Here is a 27,070-nt window from a genome sequence, read left to right on the forward strand (position 1 = left end):
GCGTTTCGGTGTTCCACGCCTTCATCAGATAACGCCGCCAGCTCGCACACGAGGTATTAAAATACTCTCTATTTGGAGGGAAAAGTGAAATGAAAGGGGTGGGGGCCGGGTTTGGCTTGCCCTTCCCCTTTGGGGGTGGTAATAGAACAGGCATGTTGGTAGGTAAAAGAGCCTGTCATTCACCTGTGTATGGGAGCCCTTGGATGGGCGTTTTGGGATATGGAAGAAGGGATTGGTTAAGTCCCTGTCTGTCAAAAAAGTATGCAGTGTAAACATTATACTAGGGTGAGACGATCTTACCTGTAGGGTAATAGTACTGTGAGCTCACCGCCCGATGCAGGTAGTGTGGATAAGGATAGACACATACCTCTCACTGCTCACTCAGCATGTGAGAAGAAAAAGGCTAATTGAAACCTCGCTGCTTGGAGGATGACGACGGGCAGGGGGCGGGCTTAAAGCATGGTGCTTTCCCCAATCAACTGCCGCTTCAGAGGGGAGAGGGTGCGGCTTGTAGGTCGCATGAGGAAGGCCAATAGCGGCCGTGGTGTTGCTGAGAGAACCCCCGGTGGTGGATAGGGGGGGGGGGGGGGGGCGTGGATTAACTGCCGAACGCGATGTCCCCTGCATCAGAGCTGCTGATCGGGAAGTAGCTATAGCAACCCGACTCTCGCAGCTGGGGGGGACCACAAGACTATGCGCGGTGACGTCACAGCGCGTCCCCTCAATCTAAGCGTACTGGCCGGGGCGCTGTCATAGCAACCTGACTCTATTACTCTAGCAACCTGACTCTATTACTAGGTAGTAATTAGTCAGGTTGCCATAGACACATTATATGTAAGAATATGTGACTGCATGGAGAGGGGATGGACGGGGCCCCGCAGCGTCCATAGATGCGGACGCCCTATGTAAGTGGTGTGACAATCGCTAGGCTCATCATTTATACTGGCATGGCTGGCCAAACGGCAGTGTATAGAATTTGTATTGAAACCCACATGAGAGTATATATATGGGTCAAGTAAAAAAAAATAAAAAAATTATATATATATATATATATATATATATATATATATATATATATACACAAATACAATGGGGGGAGCTAAAGTGGAAATAAACATAAAAATAAAAGTCACAAAATATATGAATGAAATGAAAATAAAAAATAAATTAAAATAAAATAAAATAAATAAATAAAGATAAAAATAAAAATAAACATAAAAATAACATACAGGGACACCAGTAGATTGCCATACACGGGAATCTGTATAAGGAAGGGGGGCCACGGGTCAAATAGGAAAATGTAATAGTGTTAAATGGGGATGCAGAAAGAAATATTACAATAAAACATACTGTGTGACCACACCTCCTTTTAAGCCCACACCCTCTGCGTAATAAAAGTATTATTTAACCTTTCCCTTTAACCTTTTCACCTTATTTTTACCATCAAAAATAATCTTATTATTTTCTCAGTTCAAAGTGAAACACAATGTAGCAAAAATCCACCTTTATTTTAGAATCAAATATCATCACCGTAATATGTGACAGAAATATAAACTAAGTTTTGTGTTGAATGGGAGAAATAGCCAAATAAAATGTGTGGATTTTATCTACAGTAGCGCTTTGGATTGGTAAAAATGATAAATGTATTTTTTCTATTTTTTTTCCTATTTTTTCCATAAAAAATGCATAGAATTCAGAATTGTTCTAGAGAAAAAAATGCTGCTAAATCAATGTCTGGTTTGTCTTGAAAAAAACCCTGATGTTTATATATTTTAGGCGTCATAAGTAGGGATAAAGTTATTGCTGATTTAATAGGGACATAGCTAAAACAACAAGACTGCTCTGGTCCATAAGGGGTTAATAGAAAATTAATTATGATTACGTTAAATAATTTATTTGCAGAGTACACAAACTGAAAAATGTGGAAAGCTTTGACTGTAGGCATCTCTGCAACAAGCCAGCTATTTTTTTTTTTACTACCGATTATGGATGAGTAAAACCGTAGCTTACATATTTGCAAAAATTTGTTGAAACCGATGGTTTTCGAAAATTTTCGGGGAATGAGTTTTTCCAAATTGTATTGAAGTCAATAACACCAACGTCTGTAGTTAATAGCAAAGCCCATATATAGTGGGCAGAGTGAGATCCTTCCTACCAAGACTTTTTGACCTCTTCTCACCCATGCAGGCTGGTATAGCCAGAAAGAATTCAGAGCCTGGACTGCATGGAGTTCTGCACCCTAATCTATGCAAGCCCCACATGGTACATGATACCGGGGGCTCTGAAAGATATGGCAGGAAAGCCTGCCCCCCTCTCCCTCTAAGCCCTTGTCAATATCATGGACAAAGGGGTCATCCCCACTTCCAGTGCCCATGAGGAGGTGGGGATAACTACCTCTATACCTGTGGGTGTAGGTCCCAGGGAGCATGCATGGTAGCATCTTAGAGTCCCCTTTGATAAGAAGACCTCCAGATGTCCACCCACCCTAGGTGAAATGGGTAGAAGGATACTTACTGTATGTACACCTTACCTATTTCCACAAAAGTTCAATACAAATAAAGAGAAAATATTGTTTATTATTCTAAATGAACAATAAATACTTACCTTTTAATTAATGATCTTACACCAATATAATTGAAAAAAGTCCTGCGCTTTTAAGAGCTAGAGTAAAGATCCCTGCTGCAGCTTCGCCGCACCTCTGCCCGTTCCTGCCAGCACTCACTATACTGTTGTATAGTAAGCACTAGCAAAAAACATCTTTAAATCTGCCTCTGCAGCTTCCTATTGGTCCTTTAACAGACCAATGGGAATCCTCTGGAGAATTTCCTTTGGTCAGTTAAGGGACCAATGGGGAGCCCCAGCAGCAGATATGAAAAATTCTTAATGCTGGGACTCACTATACAGACTTATAGCAAGTCCCCCAGCCCCAGCGTTATATCTGCTGCACCTCGGACACTCATCGCACTCCCTGCTGACACCTGCTGGACCCCCAACCAGCCCCTGCTGCACCATTGACATCAGGCAGGCACCCCCCCCCCCCCAACCACCACCACTCACACCCTTGGCTCAACGACAACACTCCACTGCCATAATGCTAAAAAGAAAGCACTGCCAAAGCATCTTTAAATTAGCTGCTGGGTTTTCTCATTGGTTACTACACTTGCCAATGTGATCCTTTAAATGAAGGTTATCCTCTGTCAAATAATGTCTGCAGCAGTAGTTGCTTAATTTGGCAACAATGATGATGGTGATAGGACCTGGAAACTACAGGTGGGCCAGTAGCAGAAGAAGCCTGGACTACTGATCTTGAGGAAATGTAACAGAAGAGGGGGAGTGAAGTGCATGAAAACCAATTTCAAGGGTGTGACGCCAAAGTGGCAGATGTAGCAGTGCAAGCACAAGTACTGTGCATGATGAAACAAACATAGAAGAGAAGCAGGAGGTACAGGTTGCAGAGCAAGGGTAGAGACAAAGAAGGAGTGTTTGCAAAGAGCTGTGCAGTCTGGACCTTCTTTACTCTCAATCAGATGATGAGTATGTGGCATTGTGAACCATTTGCTGTTGACCAATTTGCAGTGGACAGTCTGGGTCCCATTTAGGAATAACTTCACTGCTCACATATGTGCAGAAAAGTGGGAGCAGTACCTAAGATCCATCCTTGGCTGCCCTACCTTTTTCTTCCCCACTACTCCTTCATTCCCAACACCCATTGCCACTGGTTCTCAGGATGCCGCTGCAAGTCTGTCATCAAGCGGCAAAGAAGTTTCATGTCTAGGCAGTAGGATATGAGGGTCCAGACACATCTTGTCATCTCTTGCTAGCTACTCCAGTGACCATTCTAGCTCCCTACGCTCACAGTCACTTCAGCCCTCTTTACCAGAGATAGATGTTAGTAAACTTTCTATATATCTCTAAGTAACACAAAAATGATTAAACATATCACAGGTGTAGCAAAATTGTTTGCATTGCAGCTCTTGCCATACAAGACTGTGGACACAGCTCTCTTCCATGAGCCTATGGCTTGTGCTTTCCACTATTGGAAAATTCACAGCAGACGCTACTTATCCATAAAGCTGCTCTGCAGAAGCATAGTTACAGATGCTCATGGTGAACCAGAACTTTTAAGAGTGTGTAAGGGGCTAAAAAGGAGTGCAGATCATCTGGGCGCTGGGCAGTTCGGTGCAGGGTGTGCCAAATGACTACTCTCCCTGCTGCCGCTAAACTCCGAGGTGGCTTTAAATACTATTCCCCCTCTGAATTGTTGCATCTCAGAGGGAGATGTAATTTGGCGTCTGGCAACTGCCAGTGCCCCGAATTACCGTTACGTGAGGCACAGCAAACATTGCTGTTATGACGGCACCCAGTTTCGTCGCATGATGCTTAGAGCCGTGTGCCGAAATAACCTGCTTGAGCTAAAATGTACCACACCCAGGCATCTCACGGCAGGACATGCAGTGAGTAATAATAGGGCCAACCTGCTTGCCGCACTGTGCATGGGTAAAATCACTTGTACCTTGGTTTCATAATGTATTAAACGTAGAGGTGCAGCTATTCCTATGAGCACACAACTTCAATATTTACTTATTATAAGTGTGTGGCCTGACTGAAGTTACCCCAACTCTGCTCCTAGGCAAAAAAGGTGTGGTTGAGTCCTTTGTTCATGGTATAGACAAGGGCTCTTGTGGAGAGGGGGAGATTTGCCGCTAATTTGTTCTATAGCCCCACCATCTCATGGACCATGCTGGCTGGTATAGCTCTGCTTACCAAGCCCTATGCCATCCGGGCTCCATATTATACAATCACTCCTTGAATTTTGTAGAAACATTCTCGTAAATACATTAAAGTTGATGGTGCCAACTTTAGTGGTTAATATGAAAGCCCCTTTACATGCTAGAATCACCAAATTTGCTAGGTATGTTAAGGAGAAAAGTGGGAAAAAGGGGGGAAAATCTTTCAGACAGATCTTGTAGTTTTTAAGAAGATCAATTTAAAATTACGATAGGAAAAATGTTTTTTTTGTTTTGTTTTTAAATGTGGTTAAATGACAGATAATGTATCTACCTATCAGTAGTGAATATTTACATATCAAAAGAAAGCCGAGTGCATTCTATGCTGGGGTTTCTAGTTGGTCAGTAAGCAGTAGGTTGTGACCAGAAGGTAACACTTTTTCCAGCAATCCCTGTACAGCCACACTACTGCTGTAAAATGATCCCTTCAGTTTGCACTGATTAAAGTAAAATTCACTACAAAATGATGTAGGGTCCCCCTCCAAACCTCTTTTTCCTATTGTCACCCATGCAGACTGGTACAGTCAGAATGCTGAGCCCAGACCATGTGCGGCCCCGCAGACTGAGCTATACCAGCCCGCATGGTCCATAATATGCGGGAGCTCTGAACGGCAAAACCTCCCCCTCTCCCCAGAGCCCTTGTACATACCATGGAAAAGGGGTTCAACCCCACCTCTGGTGACCAGCAGGAGAGTGGGGGTAACTACTCCCAAATCTGTGGGTGTATGTCCTGGGGTTCATGTGGCCTCTGGGGATCCTCTTTTACAAGCAATGAACAGGGTCTACACATGCTCCCGCTGGCACTTGCTATACTAAAATATAGTAAGCTCCGGCAAAGCATCTGAAAGTGCTACCTGGGCTCTACATTGGTCCTTTAATTTAACAGTGTTCTCCAACCCTGACCTCAAGGCCCACCAACAGTGCATGTTTTGTAGAAATCCACAGAGGTAGTTAATTTGCTCTGCTGGGATACTAATTATCTCACCTATGATGGATGTCGTTTCCTGCAAAACATGGTGGGTGGTTGGTGGGCCTTGAGGACAGGATTGGGGAGCTCTGCTTTAATAGATCAACGGGAATCTTGGAGAGGATTCTCATTGGTCTGTTAACTCTTTTCGGACCGGCCGATCAGTAATCACTGTGATTCACTATGATTCAGTGCTCGACTGGTAAGGAACTGGCTCCTTACTCCTTGAAGAATGCTCTGCTTTCACATGACAGTCAAGTCTGCAGCCACAGCGAGCAGCGATCAGATTGGGACAGTGGAAAGCCATGGCATAGAATCTATGCTACATCAATGATAGAGAGCCACAGATATGGCATAGATTCTCACTTCTGAAGTCCCGAGCTGAATAGAGGACCAATGGGGATCCTCAGTTGCACTTTCAAAGATGCTGTGTTGGGGCTTGCTATTCTTCTTGTAAATCAAGCCCCAATGCCAGTGCCACCAAAACACATAAAACCCAGCCTTGCTGGCACCCACAGCAACGTGCCTAGACACCCCTAGCGACCTTTATACACTCCATATGCTAATTCACACTCGCTCACTGCCCAGCAGGAATTAGCATGCAGCATGTGTAGAAATTAAGAAACAAAATGTAGAGCCTTGGAAAAATAAATGTAGAACTTACAAACTTTCTTAAAAAATAAATTACAGTACATAACAAATGCTTATTAAAATATTTAACAGTACACTAGTTTACTTTACGTTATTAAATATTTTAAAAAGGTGGTAAAATATATATTTTTTAAAATACCCTATTATCAGCATAAATATAAATAACTTTTATTTTACTGCTGTTTACCGGTAATGTTATTATCTGTGCTGGGGAGGAGCTTTATTTTATTATTTTTTTGGTGGTTGGGATAGGGAAATACTATTTGTCCTCAAATCTGATCACCCCACCCTTTCAACCCTCACAAATAAGTTTTCAATTTGCCCTTATCTTGCAACATTTCTCTGACAACATCTCACTTGTTGATGACATCATGAGATTTGAACAATGAGAACAGTAGCAAAACTCATTCACTTACTTGGTGTGGATGTAATACTGTCAAAGTTATAGAATCCTTTGCATTCCTAAAGCAACCAAACAAAAGAATGATTTACTACAAAAGTTTCAGCAAATGGGGCAACATTAGAACATGTGCCCTCAGCAACCAGACATGGTTTATTTTTTTCAAACAATTCAAGAAATCCAATTAATTACTGCAGATACATGTGTCCTGTTTGGAAATTAGCATCACCTGCCTCCGAATTACCAGATTTTTTTTTTAGATTTATGCCTGCTGCATGGCACAGTCTCTTGCCTCTGAAGGGCCACTCTTAGGATTAGGGCTTTATAAAAGCACTTAGTTATCTATCATGATTGTCATCAGGCAGCAAGGAAGGGCATTTCTGTGTATCTTTTTACTACTAGTATCTCATGTAGTGAGGATTTCTATATACCATTAAGGGTTCCTAGAGCCCATAGAGAAACATGGACATTATTAACTCATATATTTCAGTACTGACAAAATATTGTCAGAACTGGAAGGAATCATTGTAAGAAGAAAATGGTGAGCTTCTGAGAGGAACTGATGGCAAGGTAAGTATGTAATATTTATTTGCAAGTACAGTACATCATTTTTTAATTTTAAATAATTTTACTTGGTTCAGGCTCACTTTAAGGATCGGGCTAGATGTATGAATAAATATTACATATGATTAAAGCCAACCTGAACTGAAAAATACAAGTCAAGATAAACATACGCACGTCATATTTACCTCCTGCGTAGTCTGCTTATCAATCTCTCTCTCCTCTCCCGCATCATGTTTGTCCACTGTGATCAATGGAATTCTCTGTCCTCCATTTTAAAAATGGTGATGACCTTCCAGGTCAGTCAACCAGTAATATCACTTGAGCCATAGGAAAACATGGACATTACTGTGAACATCAATTGTGCTTTCTGTTATAACTAACAGAAACTTGATTTAGTGAAAAATGGCCCTATGGCTTTCAGCTTACTGAGAGACAATGATCTGGGCATGGAGGAAAAATGTTTTAGCCATTTATTTAGGAAAGGGTTCTTTACAGTAAGAGTGATTAAGATGTGGAATGCATTGCCACAGGAAGTAGTTATGGGTTAAATGGGGCTTAGATGTTTTCCTTGCATTGAAAGTCATCCATGGCTACAATTACTAGGTAATGCCCAGTGATGTTGATCCAGGGATTTTATCTGATTGCCATCTGGAGTCGGGAAGGAATTGTTTTCCCTTTTGGGGCTAATTGGACCATGCCTTGTAAGGGTTTTTCGCCTTCCTCTGGATTAACAGGAATATGTGAGGGAGCAGGCTGGTGTTGTACTTTGTTCTCTGGTTGAACCTGATGGACTTTTTTCAACCTAAGTAACTATGTAACTATGTAACAAGTCTGACATGATCTTATCATATCTGGAAGGAATCATTATTAAAAGAAATGGTGAGCTTCTGAGAGGAACTGACACCGGGAAATATGTAATATTCATTTGAAGGTACATTGCATGTATATTTTACAGTACCCCTGAACTAAGAGCGGGGATTTAATGATGATTTATTTTGATGTACAGTGTTACAGCACAAATCCCATCGTTCTGTGCTCTCGCTCTGCTCTTCCACATTGCCTGACTGGAAAGAACATCAAATATGGGCAGGAAGTTTTCCTCTTCTGAACAGCCCACTCCATTCATAAGAACGCCTCTTTACCACTGCTTCCTGGCCCCGTGTGACATAGTTGCTCATACACTAATACACCGCACATATTGCCGGAATTACTAGGAAGTACTAATGGTGTAAGTGCCATTGTTGTGCACGAGCCGGCATTCTAATTTTGTGGCTTTAAAATTGTGGCTGAACGGGAGAATGGAGTGGACCGATAACACAGTGATGTGGTTTTTTTAACAAATTAATTACTACAGTTCAGCAGTACTTTAAATAAGTTTACTCGGTTCAGGTTCACTTTAAGTGTAAAAGGAATGCCTTTAGTGCCCAAAATCATGATGGGACTGTATTTGCATTAAATAAATATAAGGACTGTAACACATAGTGTATTGTAAAATTATGCTGAATTACCAACACTAAGCAGTAAAGTGCCATTTTACCACATGATCTCAACAGCACGGCCAGATGGCCAGGCAGATGGCAAATGAAATGTAATGTTTATAAATGTAAGGTTCTTTATTTAAACTGTGGGTAAATTGTGGAACATTTTACTCCTGGACGTAGTTCTTGCTAATTCTATATCTGTATTTAAAGGAGGCTTGGATCTTTACTTTGCATTAAAGGATATCGACGACAGCTGTAATTACTAGGTTGTTTCTGGCAAATTTCCCCCCCCCTTTAAAAGCTAATTGGCCCAAGCCTTAAAAGAGTTTTCTCCCTTCCCCTGGATCAACTGGGATTTGTAAAGTTGCAGGGCAGTGTTGTACCATTTTTTTTTTATTTTTTGGTTGAACTTGATAGATGAATGTATTTTTTCAACCAAACTATGTAACACTGTGTATCACATCTCTTCAATACTTCAAGAGGTGAAGAATGCTCAAAGTATAATAAAAGACAAATAGTATTTATATACATCGCTAGACGGTCCAAGCAGTGATTGATGAGAAATGTACTACCCCACCACTCCCAGAAATAAGCAGGAATCACTTATACTGTTGCCTAGGTTGTCAACAGGGCATCCAATAAAAGATTTGTACAACTCTGAAAAACCTAATCTGTATATTTAAAAAGCAGTGAACATTGAGCAGAGTTAGGTGTACTGGTGTGCTTGAAGCACATGCTCAGCTCTGACAGCTATTTGTTTTAACTAACAAGATAAAGTCAATTTTCATGACAATTAGGCAATCACCAAAACAGTTCTACAAAACAAAAGTGCCTGCTCATAGGCTGCCATTAACTGACACTGTTAGCTTGTTTTTACCTGACAAGCTCAACAAATCTCTCCCTTGGAGCCTCGCTCACATCTTCATCATCAATAGCAAGAATCTGATCTCCAGAAAGAAGTTTGTTTTGTGAGGGTCCACCTAAAACATGTAAAAAATGTGTATGAATATAATGTTATCTACTTTGACATACCGAAAATGTATTTTTATGCTGTTATACTTCAAGTATAGATATGAAGTACTGTATGCTTCTTTCGCACAGCTCTACAATTCAGGATACTTACAGATATTAAGATACCACTTACCAAATTACATGCATGTTTTTGTAAAAAAAAATGTATTTTAGGCTCAGATTAAAATGTTTCCCTCAGGCTGGGAACCCATCCCACTGCTGGCGTTGTGTTGGTCTTTTTGGAATGTGGAATGTGTTACTGCAAGATCTGTGCAAAGCTGTAAGCCATCCATACAAGCTATACATCAGCCTTTCTCAACCTTTTTACTCTGGAGGAACCCTGAAAATAACTTTTGGATCTGAAGGAACCCCTGCAAACATTTTTTTTTTTAACTTGAGGAACCCCTGCATTTATTTTGCAGGAGGCATGGTCTTAAAAATAGATGAGGTTGTTTATTTTGCTACTCCTTTTTACACTGCCACTTACCTGTCTCTTAGAGCTTTTTTATTAATGTGCTCATAATTATTTTGACCCCCATGTTTAGTGTTATTTTTACAGTACCCCCTATTACAATGTGCTCTGTTATACTTTCCCCCATAATGGAGGGAGGTTCCAAGGAACCCCTGCAGAGTACTCAAGGAACCCTGGGGTTCCAGGGAACCCTGGTTGAGAAAGCCTGCTATACATAATAATAGCACAGTTGCAACCTCTAAAATTTTCTATATGATTTCAAAGTAATTATATTTATTCACGATTTCTATGTTGCTAGCTGAGTTTCAAACTGTTTCAAACCATTGTTTAGGTTCATACCTAATACCTAAACATTCCCAAACAAGCACACTGAACATGCACCATCAACCAATGCCCCACTATAGGTTAACTTTTTGTGGAAATGGGTAAGGGGCACATTAGTACCCCTATATCCATTTTACATAGGTAGGGGGCAAACATCTGTAGGTGCCCTTAGTTATTCACCTCTTACTGGGCACAGGAAGTGGGGACAAGTCTCTTGTCCATGGATTGGACAAGGGCTCTGGGGAGAGGGGGAGGCTTTGCTACCCCTCTCTTCCAGAGCCCTCCCATATGGACCATGCAGGCTGGAATTTGTAACAAGAGGCTCTAGAGGCTTCGGTGAGGGGGGACCCCCCCCCCCTCCACACACACGCACTGTCGGTTTTCATGGAATGTATAAAATGTGTATATAGAACTCGTAACTCTGTATACATTACAGTCTACCACAGGAAAATGTAATTTTACTGAATTTAAAAAACAATTTTCCTCTAAAAATGAATTTTCTCAAAAATTGCAAGAACTTTTTTTCATCCTGTTCTTACTAACCTCTCTAATATACCTGGTACATTTTGTGACAATAGCATGTACGGGGGCTTTACTATTAACTACAAAAGTCTGTGCCACTGACTTTATTGTAAAATGTCTTCAAAACACAAAATATAGTATTTACAAAAAAGTTGAGGCAATTTGGAACTCCGATTCCCTCATCCCCCCCCCCCCCATCACTACACATACCCCGCCAAAACCATACAAAGCAGCAAGCACAGGGAGCAGTGTAATATTTACCTGTACTAGTGTGGGGTCGGGTGTCCTCTTTCTCCAGGCAGCCACTTGCACTGTGCCTCATACATAGCTCTTGATCATGTGCCATGCATCAGGAGCCAGAGGATGACAGCATAAAGCGTGTGGCTGCTGAAAGAAGGAAGTGGAGACCCAATGCAGTGCTGGAACAGGTAAGCATTATACTGCTCCTTGACCTAATCTGCAAGGTGATGAGAGGAAGGAGGAGTGAGACCCATTTCGTCAATACATTTTTTATTGAATTTGTCACATAGAATATTAAGCAAACAGGATTGTACAGGTTATATGTAAAGACAAGTTGACATTTCAAAGGAGAAAAGAGAGAGGCACCATTAGGAGCAAATGGTCTAATGCGGTTTGTACAATTCACGTGCATTACAATAAGTGTAATACTGGACACAACACAAACCATGCCAAACAATAAATCAAAGAGAAGAAACCGCATCAAAACAGGAGTGGTTACTGGAGTGATAGATAGCGAGATGGTAACACATTAAACTGTACCGAAGAATCAGTCATCTGTGTTGTTAATAGGATACGGTAGACCATTGGGTTAATTGAGTGGGTGGGGGGAGAGTAAGGGCAAACAGATAAGGAGCTTTTATGCGCTTGCTGGGCACAATACTGTTGATTGAGGGTGGAGTATATGCCAGTTTGGGACTTTCTTACCAAACATAACTGCAGAACCAGGTCTATTAGCAATAAATTGTTCAGCATGAAGGTGGAAGTCAGATCAGGAAAGGATGGTTTGAACATTAGGAATGTCTGTTGAACTCCAGTGTAAGGCCGCTTCCTTGCTATTAGTATGTGAGAGATTTTAAACCTGTCAGTTGGAAGGATGAGATGGGTGTCAAGGTGCAAGATTGCTAAACTGGGGTGTAAAGGGCCAATTTTGCAAGTTAGACAGTTAAGTGTTCTATGAATACTTTTCCATAGATGCCTAATCTTGGGGCAAAACCAGAAGACATGAGGGAGCTTTCCAGTATCGCCACGATTCCTCCAACAGAGAGGTGAGAGGGATGTTTAGAAATGTGCCATTTTTTAGCAAGGTGAGGTACTACTGCCACACAATTTTTAAATAATTTTCTCAGTGAAAAACACAGTGAGAGATTTTTCTGATAGACCTTGCAGCCCTATCACATTCTGCTGAAGATGTGTGGATCTGCAACACCCTGTTCCAAGCATTATGTTGCAAGAGGGGACCAGGGGAGGGTAAAAATATTAGATAGTGGTAGAGTTGATAGTGGTTGATACCCCAACTCTGTGAGGCTCCAGGGTGTAAAACGAAGCCACTTTGTCCAGTGGCAAGTACATTGAGACCAACTGATTGTAGGAGAGCAGGTGCCTGATTTGCAGATACTTAAACATATCCCTCTTATGTATACCAAAGGAATGCTGTAAATCAAGAAAGAATTTCAGGGAACCATTGGGAAATAGGTCTTGGACATAGCAGCCTCCTACAAACTCCCAATTCCTCATATCCAAATCAGGGATTTCAAGGGTTAATGACGGAATGGATATTTTGAGTTGGGTGTTAGAATTGGATTGCTTAAACGTATGACAGAACTTGTAACACAGGGCAAACATGTGTGAACTGAGTGGGGACACAACAGAGGGGAGGGGGCTGTTTGATTATAAGTAGTAAGGATAGGAGCAAATGTATTATTAGGTAAGTATGCATTCTTGATAGAGACCCACAACTTATCCTGAATAGTTATATAGTAAGTTTGGTTGAAAAAAAGACATCTGTCCATCAAGTTCAGAAGGGAAAAAAAAACACAACTCCATCGTGAACCCGCGCATATCTCACATGAATCAGAGGAAGGTAAAAAAAACTTTACAACTTTACAAGACCTAGGCCAATTAGCCTTAAAAGAGAAAAATTATTTCCTTCCCAACTCCAGATAAATCCCTGGGTCAACTCTCCCTGGGATTACCTAATAATGATAGCCATGGATGCCCTTCAATGCAAAGAAAATATCCAAGCCCTCTTTAAATGCAGATTAAGGCCTGAAACACACCAGAGGAGTTTTTCTGAGCGTTTTGAGTTTTTAAATCTGCTGCTAATGTTATCCTATGTGTCTGTGCACACTGGAGCAATGAGGTTTTGTAAAAAACCCCATAGCATTACATTGGGAAGAGGTTTTAAAACCTCTAAAAGCTCTTCCCAATGTAATGCTATGGTTTTTTTTTACAAAACCTCATTGCTCCAGTGTGCACAGACACATAGGATAACATTAGCAGCAGATTTAAAAACTCAAAACGCTCAGAAAAACTCCTCTGGTGTGTTTCAGGCCATAGAGTTTGCTATTACTACTTCCTGAGGTAAGATATTACATATTTTAACCACTCTCACTGTGAAGGATCCCTTTCTAAATAGATGGTAAAAACGTTTTGCCTCCATGCGCAAATCGTGTTCCCTTGTTCGTTGTACAAATCTAGGGGCAAAATAATCATCTGCCAAGCTTTTGTATCGCTCTATGATGTATTTATACATGTAAATATGTAAATCAGGTCACCTCTAAGTCTCCTTTTTTCCAAGCTAAATAGGCCCAGTTTGTCCAACCTTTCTTGGTAAGCGAGCTCTCCCATCCCTCTGATAAATTGAATTGCCGTAACCATTCTAGAAGGTCAATGTACTTTCTAGAGTGGTGCCCAAAACTGTATTCCACACTCCAAATATGGAATCACAAGTGATTTATACAGAGGGAGTATTTTTTAGGCCTCTTGTGTGGCTGGCAAAAAAAAAAATGTTTTAGGCAGGTAATTGGCAACTTTTTCAGCCCCCCGGAGTGACTGCCAAAAATGTTTTAGGCAAGTAATTGACAATTTTGTCAGACCACTGGTGTGCCTGCCAAGAATGTATTAATGACATTTTTTGAGGCCTTCGGTGTGGCTTCCCAAAAAATTTTTAGGCAGGTAATTGACACATTTTCAGGCCTTCAGTGTGGCTGCCAAAAAAAAGTTTTAGGCAAGTAATTGACTTTTTTTTTTCAGGATTCTGGTGTGGCTGCCAAAAATGTATTAGTTGGGTAATAGACACATTTTTCAGGCCTCCGGTGTGGCTTCCCAAAAGTTTTTCACAGGTAACTGACACAATTTTCCGGCCTCTGGTGGGGACTCCAAGGGCTTGATTCACAAAGCGGTGCTAACTGTTAGCACGCCTGTGAAAACCCCCTTAGCGGGATCCGTTGAAAAGGGCTCCTGAGTTGCCTGTATGAAAAGGGCTCCTCCATAGACATCAATGTTATTTCTGAAAATATGGGCTACAAGGTGGTGAAAAGGGCTCCGGAGTTTTGATATAGGCTACAAGCGGGCGCCCTTTTGTAGCCCATATTTTTTTTTAGGCTACAAGGTTTTTGGCTACAAAAGGGCACCCCTTTGTAGCCCATATTTTTTATTCAGCTACAAGGTTTTTGGCTACAAAAGGGCACCCCTTTGTAGCCCATATTTTTATTCGGCTACAAGGTTTTTGGCTACAAGGTTTTTAATTCTGCTACAAAAGGGAACCCTTTTATAGCCGATATTTTTGATTCAAAGTGTGCAGGGGAGGTTAGGATTAGGCATCACAAGGGGGCGGGGGGCGGGGGGGGGTGTCTTAGGGTTAGGCACCTCCTAGGGGATTAGGGTTAGGCGCCAATCGGGGGAGGGTTCTGTGTGAGAGTAGGGAGCAGTTAGGTCATAATAATCACTTTTCTTAGCTATATCTAGAGCCCTTTTATAACCCAACAAATTTTGCCTAATAAACTAAAACTAGCTTTTTTGGCTACACCAGGTGCCCTTTGTAGCCGAATTAGGCATATATGGGCTACTTTAGGCGCCCTTTGTAGCCGAAGTTGGCATATATGGGCTACACCATGTGCCCTTTGTAGCCGAAGTTGGCATATGGGCTACACCAGGCGCCCTTTGTAGCCGAAGTTGGCATATGGGCTACACCAGGCGCCCTTTGTAGCCGAAGTTGGCATATATGGGCTACACCATGTGCCCTTTGTAGCCGAAGTTGGCATATGAGCTACACCACGTGCCCTTTTTGTAGCCGAATTTGGTATATATGGGCTACACCAGGAGCCCTTTTTTACAGGAGCCCTTTTCAAACAGACCCCCCTTAGCACGTCTAAACAAGCTTTTCGCGCATAAAACTTTACGCGCGCAAAACTTTATGCGCGTAAAACTTTACGCGCGTACTGCACAGAGCGCAGGGCGCTCCGCGCGAAGTGCCCATTAAAGCCTATGGGACTTAGCGCGCATAAAACATTACGCGCGTAAAACTTTGCGCGCGCAAAGTTAGCGCGCGATCTGATTGAGAAGTCCGGTGCTAACCTACTTAGCACCCTGGTTAGCGTGTCTAAAGACTTTAGACGTGCTAAGTAGGTTAGCACCGCTTTGTGAATCAAGCCCCAAATGTTTTAGGCGGGTAATTGACAAATTTTTCAGGCCTCCGGTGTGGCTGCCGAAAAAAAAGTTTTAGGTAGATAAATGACAATTTTTTCAGACCTCATGTACTGTGGATGCAATTTGATTAGGCAGCTAAATGCAACATTTTTCAGGCATTTCAGACACTGGCTGCACATAAGAATTTTTAGGCTGGTACACACAACAGCCATTCTAAAGACCTTTATTTGAAAAAACATTTAAACTATATGTGATTTTTGGCAGTTACACATGAAAAAAGCCTCTGCGTATATTTGGAGGAACATTTTGCCCTTGCTCCCGCTCCAGCATGTCACTGTCCGGGTTTTTGTATACCTTTTTAAAAGAAAATCTGGCTGCAGAGATGCCTTGAAGGTTTTTGATGTTCGTCTGCCATTAAAGTTAAGGGGCTCGCCAAGAATTTCTGACTTGTGAATTTTCACGGTAAAATTCGCAAGCGTGTTTGATAATATGAGATTGCAATGTTCTGCCATTCATATTGGCCAGTTTGCCCCTATGGAAGTGCTGGCCCTGCACCCATATCTCTCACTAAATCCTGTCTTGAGAGAAGAGCTGAACATGCATCTGTGTCTCTCAAGTCTGAACCTGTGCCAGCTTTTATTAAGCTTCTGTGCATCAAGTTTGTGTCAGAGCCTGTCTATAAAAATACTGTGTTGGCATCAGGGTGGACTGTAGCAGTATGTATAACACTATGCCCATGCCGATGCATATCGTTTCTAGGGTTTTTTACAGTGTGTTTGGAACTAGTGGTTTATAGCCTTCTTCAGGCTCAATCCCGTTTGCTTAGAAGCTGATGGAACAGACAGCTATATGCATGCAACATCAAAAAAGGATACATAGATTTTTTTGAAGCATAAATACATGTAATTAAGATGCCTTAAGTGAATCGAAATGGGGTGAGAGGTTGTTAGCTGAGATAAGACTCCTTGTTTACACAATACTCACAGAATTGGATCTATCACAGAGGCATTGTAAATTCTGAGTTCACAAGTTTAGCTACAAACAGAGAGGATGCAATATAGGCTGAGGAAGACTTATGGCATTAAATATCATCAACCTCATACCAATATAAAATGTTTTCGTCCGTATTCAAGCCTTTGTCCACAGCTTTGAGCCAATTTATAAATTTAGTTTTTGCTATTAATCTATCCTTTAACGATTTGAAGCCACTCTTCAGGGCAGTGACACGAAAATCATTCATGCTGTGTCCTTTGAAACGAAAGTGTGTAGCAACTGGGAGTACAGATTTGGTATCATTAATAGTGTTCCTGTGTCTATTCCTACGTTTGCGCAGAGTTTGTCCAGTTTCTCCTATGCTCAGGCCTACATGATCAAATATACCAAATTGGTGGATTAACAGGAAAATGTGCCTTGTACTCTGTATGCCTGTTGTGAACCTGGTATCGTTAACCTGTCAGTGAAGTAAATGTGTCTGGAGGTCCCACACCTTATTTGTCTGCAGGGTGATGTTCAATTCTGTTGTGGCCTATTCAAAGAACTCCTAACAATCATCTGTTTTAGATTAGGCGGTTGCCGATATGACAAGAGGGGAGGTTTAGGGAATATCTTTCTCAGTCTGTAATCCTTCTGTAAAATGGGATGAAGTTCCTTTGCAATCGTTTACGGATCCGAGATGAAAAACTAACTATAACAAGTAACTTTATATATCTTATCTAAAGATTAGATAGTTTACACAACAAATCTAGCTGCAAAAAGCTTCAACGGTATATGATTATTTCTTCCTGTGATACAATGAGTGCAGCCATGTTCTGTTTGTGATCATTACACACAGACAAGCTGATCTGCATCTCCAGCCCTCAGCCTGTGAAGACTTTGCTTCCCTCTCCTCCTCCCCTCTGCAATCTCTGGCTAGTAACACCTTCTCCTGCCTAGACTGAGCTCCCATAAGCCCTTGCTACTCAGTGCCAAGGCACTGGAGGAGCTATGGGTGAGGCTTGTTTAGTTTATGGGGAATAAGAGTATTAAAACAAAACAAAAACAGTATTTGGCTTGAGGAATGCTAAATAAACTATATGAAAGGAACACAATTATGCGATGAGTAAAAGTTTATTTTGGATCCACTTTAAGATTTCCATGTGTGGGTTGTAGGTGACAACCATTGGGACACGCTCCTCTTTCTGGTTTTGCTTATATTTCAGGAGTTCAGTCCTGGGAAAGATGTTGGCTTTCCTGATTTGGGCCTCAGTCATAGGAGGACTGTAACCTTGTTTAAAGGGGAACTGAAGTAAGAGGTATACGGAGGCTGCCATATTTATTTCCTTTTAGTCAATACCAGTTGCCTGGCAGCCCTGCTGGTCTATTTCTCTGCAGTAGTATCTGAATAACACCAGAAACAAGCATGTATCTAGTCTTGTCAGATCTGACTTTAAAGTCTGATTCAAAACGTCTTGCTTTTACTGATGGCTAACACGGTACAATATAACATATTACATTCCGCTACTCACACACGCTTCTTCATCCCCACCATTCCAAACCCCCCCCCCCCCTTCCTCCACCCGCACCATACTAAACCTTTCCCCCCCTTTCACCCCCTTTCCTCACGCCCCCCCTTTTGCCCCCCCCCCCATTTCCTCCCCCTCCCACCCACTTTCTTTTCCCCCTCCCCTTCCGTCCGTTCCCCATTCTCAAAAAAAAATACTCCAGTCACCCCCCCAAACCCAAATACATCCCATCCTGAGTCTGGCCAGTTACCACCACCATTTCTACAACCACCTATTTTCATCAATATTTACAGAAGTGTTCATCTACCCTTTACATTACTTATCATCAGGTTCTAACACAAGGTTAGATCATTCAAACATATTTGCTACTACCCTTCACACTACGGGCCACTTCCCACAACATGTACCATCAGTGTTTTTTAAACAGCATATGTACAGTACATGTATGTATTATTAGTATCTTTACTATTTTTATTTTTATTGTTTTCATTCTTTCATTTTTATGAATTTATTTTTATGTACTTCTATCCATGCATTGTTGTATTTGCTTTTTTATTCTTGCATTGTTATCTATGAATTGATGTATTTATAGTGTTATGAGCCATATTCATATGTTTTAGATTTATCACAGGAGCCGGCCTTTATAATGCCCAAATACAAAGTTCCCCCTGTCCTGCTCCTTTAACGTGTTAACATCCTGCTTGTGGAGTCAGTATGGGAAAAAAACCCGATTCCCATAGCAGGTGGCCGCACCGCTACATATAGTTGCTTAGCAGCAGCGCTGACGTCAGTGTCTGACGTCACAGTCCGGCCCCACTGTGCACAGATGACGTGCACCGATAGACCACCTCTGCCCCTCCGGTTAGCACTCCACCCCTCAGCTGGGAAACCACGCTATCCTCCTCTCTATGCCGTCTCTGAAAACGGGATCAGATAGATCACCGCCTTCCATCCATTGACACAGGCACGCTGGGTGGGCAATCTACTCAGCACTGGATTCGCCTCCAGCACATCCCAGTGCCACCCTGCAGGTAACTTCTCTCATTTGCTAAGGGCTACACTTCCATCTGTTTATCTACTCAGCCAATCCCTAGGCATAATCCACCCACATCACTCCCCCTTTTGACTCTACCACGCCCACAGATCCATTCTGGGTGACACACCCATACAATTGAGAGCTAATTTCAGCTCCTATTTAAACCCACCGTGTGCGTGCTGGATACGTTACCTGACAAAGGCGTGGACACGCCGAAACGCGTTGTGACGTTATCCAGCACACGGACAGCACCACGGAGGATACCTCTGGTCCTTTACCATCCTAGGCCCGGACAGCTACTGGCCAAAACGGTCCCCAGGTTATCACCAATTGGTTGCTGCAGAGAGGGCTATCATAGCCCAGTTACAGGCGTGTATTGCTTTTTTATTATTAGTATTATTATTTTTTACTTATATAGCGCCAACATATTCCGTAGCGTTTTACAAAGCACAATAAGACGACAAGGGGAAAATAGATACAACTAACAAGTGTACAGCAGAGTTCCAAGCAGCACAAATATTGTGACAAAAACAGTAAACATTAGGAGGATGACCCTGCCCTTGCGAGCTTACAATCTAATGGGTAGTGGGGGACACACTAGGTAAGGGGGTGGAGGATGAATGAGACAGTGACCCTTTGCCTCTGATTACATTGTGACAAATAAGTACAGTAAATAAGGGCTATAGAATTTTATAAGCTAGTCTGAAAAGGTGTGTTTTAAGAGTGGGTTTGAAGATGTCCAGGTTTGGAGCATGACGTACAGGCTGTGGAAGAGAGTTCCAGATAAGGGATGATGCTCGTGTAAAGTCTTGGATGTGAGCATGAGAGGAGGTGATTAGCTTAGAGGCTAGGAGAATTTCTTGGGAGGAGCGGAGGTTGCGGGAGGGACAATATCTTGAGATTAGTGAGGAGGTGTATGGAGGAGACAACTTGTGGAGGGCTTTGTATGTTAGAGTCAGGAGTTTGAACTGGATCCTCTGGGTATTGGGCAACCAGTGGAGAGAACGGCACAGTGGGGCTGCATCGGAAGAGCGTGTGGAAAGGTGAATGAGGCGGGCCACTGAATTTAGAAGGGATTGGAGAGGTGCTAGCCTGTTTTTTGGTAGACCACAGAGCAGGGTGTTGCAGTAGTTTAGGCGGGAGATGATTAAGGCATGTACAAGCATTTTGGTGGCCTCTTGTGTGATGAAGGTACGGATACGGAATATATTTTTGAGCTGGAAATAGCAGGTGGTGGTTAATGAGGCAATGTGAGGTTTATAGGAGAGCTCTGAGTCAAGTATAACCCCCAAGCAGCAGGCCTTAGTGGTTGAGGTTATTGGGGTGTTGTCTACAGTTATGGTTGCAATTGGTGGGGGTGTAGATAGCGACGGTGGAAAAATCACAATTTCCGTCTTACTCATGTTGAGTTTAAGGTAGCGGGAGGACATGAATGCAGAAACGGCACATAGACAGTCGGGGACTCTAGATAGTAGTGATGACAGATCAGGAGCTGAGAGATAGATTTGGGTGTCATCCGCAAAGAGGTGATACTGGAAGCCAAAAGAGTTAATGTCCCAGGCCACGAGTGTAGGTTGAGAAAAGAAGTGGCCCAAGAACAGAGCCTTGAGGTACACCAACAGACAGTGGGCGTGGGGAGGAATTGATGTTATAGAAGCACACAGTGTAAGAGCATCTAGAGAGATAAGAGGAGATCCAGGAATGTGCTTGTTCCTTGATTCCTAAAGATGACAGTGTCTGCAGAAGCAAAGCATGATCAACCATGTCAAAGGCAGAGGAAAGGTCAAGGAGTATTAGAATGGAGAACTGGCCTTTGGATTTAGCTACCAGTAGGTCATTAACAACTTTCGTGAGGACAGTTTCAGTGGAATGGTGTGTGCGGAACCCAGATTTTATCTAGTAAGTGCAACTTGTATGCGCATAATTTTTAACCATTAAAAGGATAACACACTACGCTCCTCCTTCCCTTCTTTTCTTCTGTTGTTTACCAAGTACAGCTGCACAACCCAGCTTGGAAGAGCCGCTAGAGTGTGTGTGTAACGTCTGAAACTGTGGCGGCTGCGGATGCACAGGATAGATCCGCAGCCGCCTTTGTTCCTTGTTCACAGGCCTTATCCGTCCTGGCGGTCGTCCAGCACGCCGGGAACGGCATTGTCTCTGGCTCATAGGGTCTCTGTATCGCGCGGGCGCGCGTGGAGACAGGACCTTTATGCTGGAAGAAGGCGCGTCAGCTGACCTGCCGGTTGGCTGACGTCAGGAGTGACTCGCGCCGCTAGGATTGGCTGATTGCTAGGGGGCATGGCGCTGGGCTCTCCTCGGCTTCTTAAGCCTTCACTGTTCATTGGCAACTTGTCTGCTGTTGCAAATACACTCGTGTTAGCGCTCAGACCTAGTGAGGTTCCAGTTGATGATAGATGTATATGCAGTGTTTGCGATATACATCTGTCTATAGTTAGTTATTATTACATTGTATTTCTGATAACCTGTGTATGATTCTGGCTACTCTCTGACCTTGCTATTGCTAAACGATTCTGTACCACTGCCTTTCTGACTTTAGTTGCTGAACCTCTGCCTGATATTAACTACTCTCTTGCCTGCCGTTTTGGTACTGTCTCTGCCTGCCTGTCTGACTACTCTACCCACCAGTGGACCCTAGCCACTGGTGAGGTGCTCTGGCCATTAGAACCCACCAGCCTCTCTGGTGAGGTTCAGACTCACTTGTATAAGCTCCAGTGACTGTTAGTACCTTGCCAGCTCCTCTGACAAGGTCTTGCTAAACTATTCAGTCACTGGTGCTGTTAGTACCTTGCCAGCTCCTCTGACAAGGTCTTGCTAAACTATTCAGTCACTGGTGCTGTTAATACCTTGCCAGCTCCTCTGGCAAGGTCTTGCTCAATTATTCAGCCACTGGTGCTGTTAGTACCTTGCCAGCTCCTCTGGCAAGGTCTCGCTAAGCTATTCAGTCACTTGTGCTGTTATTACCTTCCCAGCTCCACTGGAAAGGTCTAGTTTAACTATTCAGTCATATGTACTGTCAGTACCTTACCAGCTCCACTGGTAAGGTTTAGCCAAACTTCTTTAGTTCTTTCATTATTAGTACTTTCCCAGCTCCTCTGGTAAAGGTATTGTTATTTGTGTTGATAGACCCTCCAGCTCCTCTGGAGAAGTCTATACTGTTGCAGCTAGTACCCACCAGCCCCTCTGGTGAGGTCTAGCACTGTTCTTGCAGCTAGTACCCACCAGCTCCGCTGGTGAGGTCTAGCACTGTTGTTGCAGATAGTACTCACCAGCTCCTATGGTGAGATCTATCCATTTATTCTACTGTTGCACCAAACACCACACCTTACTCTCAGCTAGCTATACTAGTATTATTGGTGATACTGCAGATTACCACATAATCAGGTATAGCGTCTGTATTATTGGTGATTCTGCAGATCACCAATGATCAGACGTCTAAGTTGCAGCACCCAATCGCTACAGTGTGACCCAACATCGGTCCAGGTGTCTGAGCAGCACAAGATTGCCCATCTTCTGTGTATCCCCTTTTGATGTTGCATGTATATAGCTGTTATAGCTGTTTGTTCCATCAGCTTGTAAGCAAACAGGATTGAGCCCAACGAAGACTTTACAGCGGAAAGCTTGCTTACTCTCATTCTTTTAAGTTAGCCAATAAATGGTATCTTCCTGATTCAGAACTTCTTGCTTCTACTGAAGGCTAACACGGTACAATACCCCACAGTTAATTCCTGGTGGTGTTGATCCAGGGATTTTACCCAATTGCAATTTGGAGTTGGTAAGGAATTAGCCCCAGGCTTGTAAGGTTTTTTTTTTTTGCCTTCCTCTGGATAAACTGGAATATGTAAGGGTGTGAGACAGTGTTTTACAAACGTTCTTTTTTTGTTCTGGCACAACTTGATGGATTTTTTCTTTTAACCAAACTATGTAAGAAACTCACTGTATGTGAGTTTATCACCTGACATCACTCGGGAGTTATTGGCCAATAAAGACAGCAAAGCCCCCCCCTCTCCTACAAAGCCCTGTCCATTTCATGGACAAAGGAATGTTCCCCACCTCTATTCATAAGAGGTGATGGTAGCTACCCTAATGCGTGAGGAAAGATATGGGGGCATTTTTTTCCTTAATAAAATGTACTATTCAATAATTAATAATATGTAGGTAGGGGGTCCAAAAATATCATTCTTTTAAAAAAGGGTGTCTGGAAAAAGGGACGCCAGATATAGCCGAGAAACATAATTTCGGTTATAAAATGTCACTGCATATAGCAAAGAAAAGTTTTTTCAGTTATAAATGGGCACCAGTTATAGCTGAGAAACATGATAGAGTTGTGGATATAGCCAGGAAAGGGTTTTTGGTTATAAAAGGGTAGCAGATATAGCAGAGAAAAGTGATTTCCATTATAAAAGGGCACTGGATATAGCAGAGATAAGTTATTTGGGTTATAGAAGGGTGCTGGATATAGTCAAGAAAAGTGAGTTTGGTTATAAAAGGGCACCAGGTTTACTATGACCTAACTTCTTCTCCCTACTCTCACACAGAACCCTCCCCTGGGGGTGCCTAACTCTAAGATCCCCCCAGTTGTGCCTAATTCTAAGACCCTCCCCCCAGTGGTGCCCAACCCTAAGACTTTTACTCTGACGAAGCAAGGTTAATCCTTGCAAAACAGCTGTCAAGCCTTTCTCCCCCACTGCTGTCTACCACTATGTCTACCCAGCCACAATAAAGGGCTTTTATGTAGCTGTGCCCAGCTTTATCTTCGTTTTTGTGCTGCAAATTTTTTGAATAAGGAGCATGCTACAGGTAAGCCCATGTGTGGAAAACCTTTCCCTGCTGCTTACTGGTGCCAGTTTACACTTTTTCTTCAGTTTTTTAAGCTTCACTGTATAGTTGTATCAGAGTGGTAATGAGCAGTGCAACCTTTTGGGACCATTGCAGAATGATTGCGGAAGCACCAGACATTTCAAGGGTGGAATGGGCCTTATGGTGGGGGTACCTAATAAGGAAGAGAACCTTGTTCATGATATTGCTGCTCCTCTTTTACAGAGTCCCCCATATCATGCAACATGTGGGCTGGAATAGGCTAGTATGTTGAAGCCTTGCACAGATTGCCTCAGCCATCCTGGCTTTACAGGCCTGAATGGGGGACAAAAGGATGAAAAAAAAACCTTGGGGAGGGCAACTACATCATATATTTTTGTTCTTGTTGTTATGTTTGTAAGGTGTAACCGAGACGACATGTGACATGATGAGATAAACATGTGTCTGTACAGTGCAAAACACAATAATTAGGCTCTTTTTTATTTTGCTGCCTGAAAGAGTTAATTAATAAGTGACAGCTTCTCGTGGTACCGTGTGGGGAATATAATACACCTCACTGCTAAGCAAATTATAGCCATAAAAGTTTTCTTGGCAGAATACTGAGGGCAGAGGAGAGATAGAGAAGGGTCAATATTTCATGTGTTTTAACTCTGGGACACTTAATAGACTGCCATTGAGCAAAGACAGTAAAACATTCAATCTACTTAAATATAAAATAAAACCATGGGATATCTAAAAAAAAAACATTTTTAGGAGTAGGAGGATAAATACAAGTGTTTATCTCATCAGTTTATTAAAAAAAAAAAAACACATGGCAGAAGCAATAAGGTCCTATCCCCTGTTTAACATCAATTTCCCGCAGCATGAAACCAGACATTACACAATCAATAAGGAAAAGGCACTCCACAGGCTTCAAACTTCCGTTTGTTTTTTTGCGAGCAAGGACACATACATGGTACGGGTCACCTGAACCTTCCTCAAGTGCTCGCAATAAAACAAACAGAAGTTTGAAGCCTGTGGAGTGCCTTTTCCTTATTGATTGTGGATCTTATGGAGCAGGAGTGGTGAACCTGCAGGGAAAGTGCACTGGCCAGCTACCTTAATCAGGTGAGCTACTTTGAAGAGCATCAAGGTGATCTTTTCAAGTGAAACCAGACATTACATGGGGGGAAAGGACTTACTTTGAGATAAAATCATCCAGTCAAGCTTTTTTTCCACCCTACCGGATGAAAATTGCAATTGCATCAAGCGATGGTTGCACCACCTGATTTTAGCTAGTACTTTATTACACTGCAACCGTGTTTTCTGCTCTTTTAATATGTTATTCATTGTGACTGTGATTATAAAGCCATCTCATCTCAAAATTGAATAGGTAAAAAAAAAAAATTAAAAATTAATAAAAATGTATATGTCTCTCTGTTTCACCTGCAATGACAGATCGAACAACAACGGGTTGAGCACTGCCAGCAACAAATCCAAAACCAACTCCGGGCTGACGAGAAATGTTGACTTGACGTACAGACTGAGGGGTCAGCTGACCACATTCCATAGCACCCGTCCGCATCACATGACTGTACAAACAGAGGAGACAATAAGGTTAATGGAAATGGTTAAATTCTCCTAGATTAATAATTTGCAGCAAAATGAGGGAGGGAGGGAGGCAAGCGATAAATATATTGGTACAGATTATACTTACAAGGAAAGCTAAAACTTACAGATTCTGTCAAGTGAAGCTAAAACTTACAGATTTAGTCTAGTGAAGCTAAAACGTACAGATTTGAATCACATCATAACCCCATGTTATGTATTTATTTATATTTGTATAGAATAAGATGAGAACTCTTTATAGTCTATTTTTTTTGTCTGTGTCCTGCTGGAAAGTTCTCCTTTCTTTTCATGTTTGAGTAACCCAAATAACATGGGCAGGATATGAGAAGAAATCTTCTAAAAATGAACATAGCCAGAAAAAAAACCTGCAGCTTTTCCAACCCTTTCTTACTGTATTAAAGGGACTCCGAGCAGTGCAGTAACTATGGAAAGATGCATACCATTTTGAAGCTTTTTTTCTCCTCTTTCCAACAATATATAAACCGCCGGCCTACGCCTTTTAGTTTTCGCTATTTTTGTGATCGAAATCGCAGCAAACGCGATTTCGATTGCAAAAATAACGAAAACTAAAAGGCGTAGGGCGGCGGTTTATGTGTCGTTGGAAAGAGGAGAAAGAGAGCTTCAAAATGGTATGCATATTTCCATAGTTACTTGTATTACACAGGACGACTTTTCCCCAAAGTCGGCAGCTCCATTCAGCTGCCGACTTTGGGGAAAAGTCGTCCTGTGTAATACAAGCAACTATGGAAAGATATATACCATTTTGAAGCTTTCTTTCTCCTCTTTCCAACGACATGTAAAGCGCCGCCCTACGCCTTTTAGTTTTTTATATTTTTGCGATCAAATTCGCGGTGGCCGCGAATTCGATCATGAAAATAGCGAAAACTAAAAGGAGTAGGACGGCAGTTTATATATCGTTGGAAAGAGGAGAAAAAGAGCTTCAAAATGGTATGCATCTTTCCATAGTTTCTGCACTGCTCGGAGTCCCTTTAACCACTTCGCATCCAGACCTTGTTTTCCCCTTATTGACCAGAGCAGTTTTGACGCTTTAGCGGTGTCCCTTTTTAATCAGCAATAACTTCATCTCTACTCGTGCCACTTAAATGATCTATATATCGTTTTTTTCAAGACAAACTAAGCTTTCATTGGGGGGTATTTGGTACGAAGTAAAATGTTCCTTTCTATGCATTTTAATGGGACAAAGTGAGAAAATTTTAAAAAATGCATTATTTCTAAATTTTG

General features: G+C 42.2%; 1 protein-coding gene across 1 annotated transcript in view; it reads right to left on the reverse strand.

The window, feature by feature from the left end:
• The window catches only part of FRMPD3 (FERM and PDZ domain containing 3), a 281,016-nt gene that overhangs the window by 218,277 nt on the left and 35,669 nt on the right, over positions 1 to 27,070 (reverse strand). Inside the window, exons 2-4 of the mRNA XM_068248083.1 lie at positions 25,646 to 25,791; positions 9,728 to 9,830; positions 6,822 to 6,867 (exon numbers count right to left, since the gene is read on the reverse strand). Coding sequence (XP_068104184.1) covers positions 6,822 to 6,867; positions 9,728 to 9,830; positions 25,646 to 25,784 — 288 coding nt within the window. The 5' untranslated portion in view covers positions 25,785 to 25,791. The remainder of the gene's footprint in view (positions 1 to 6,821; positions 6,868 to 9,727; positions 9,831 to 25,645; positions 25,792 to 27,070) is intronic.

Source organism: Hyperolius riggenbachi, chromosome 8, assembly GCF_040937935.1.
Source record: "Hyperolius riggenbachi isolate aHypRig1 chromosome 8, aHypRig1.pri, whole genome shotgun sequence".
Taxonomy (NCBI): domain Eukaryota; kingdom Metazoa; phylum Chordata; class Amphibia; order Anura; family Hyperoliidae; genus Hyperolius; species Hyperolius riggenbachi.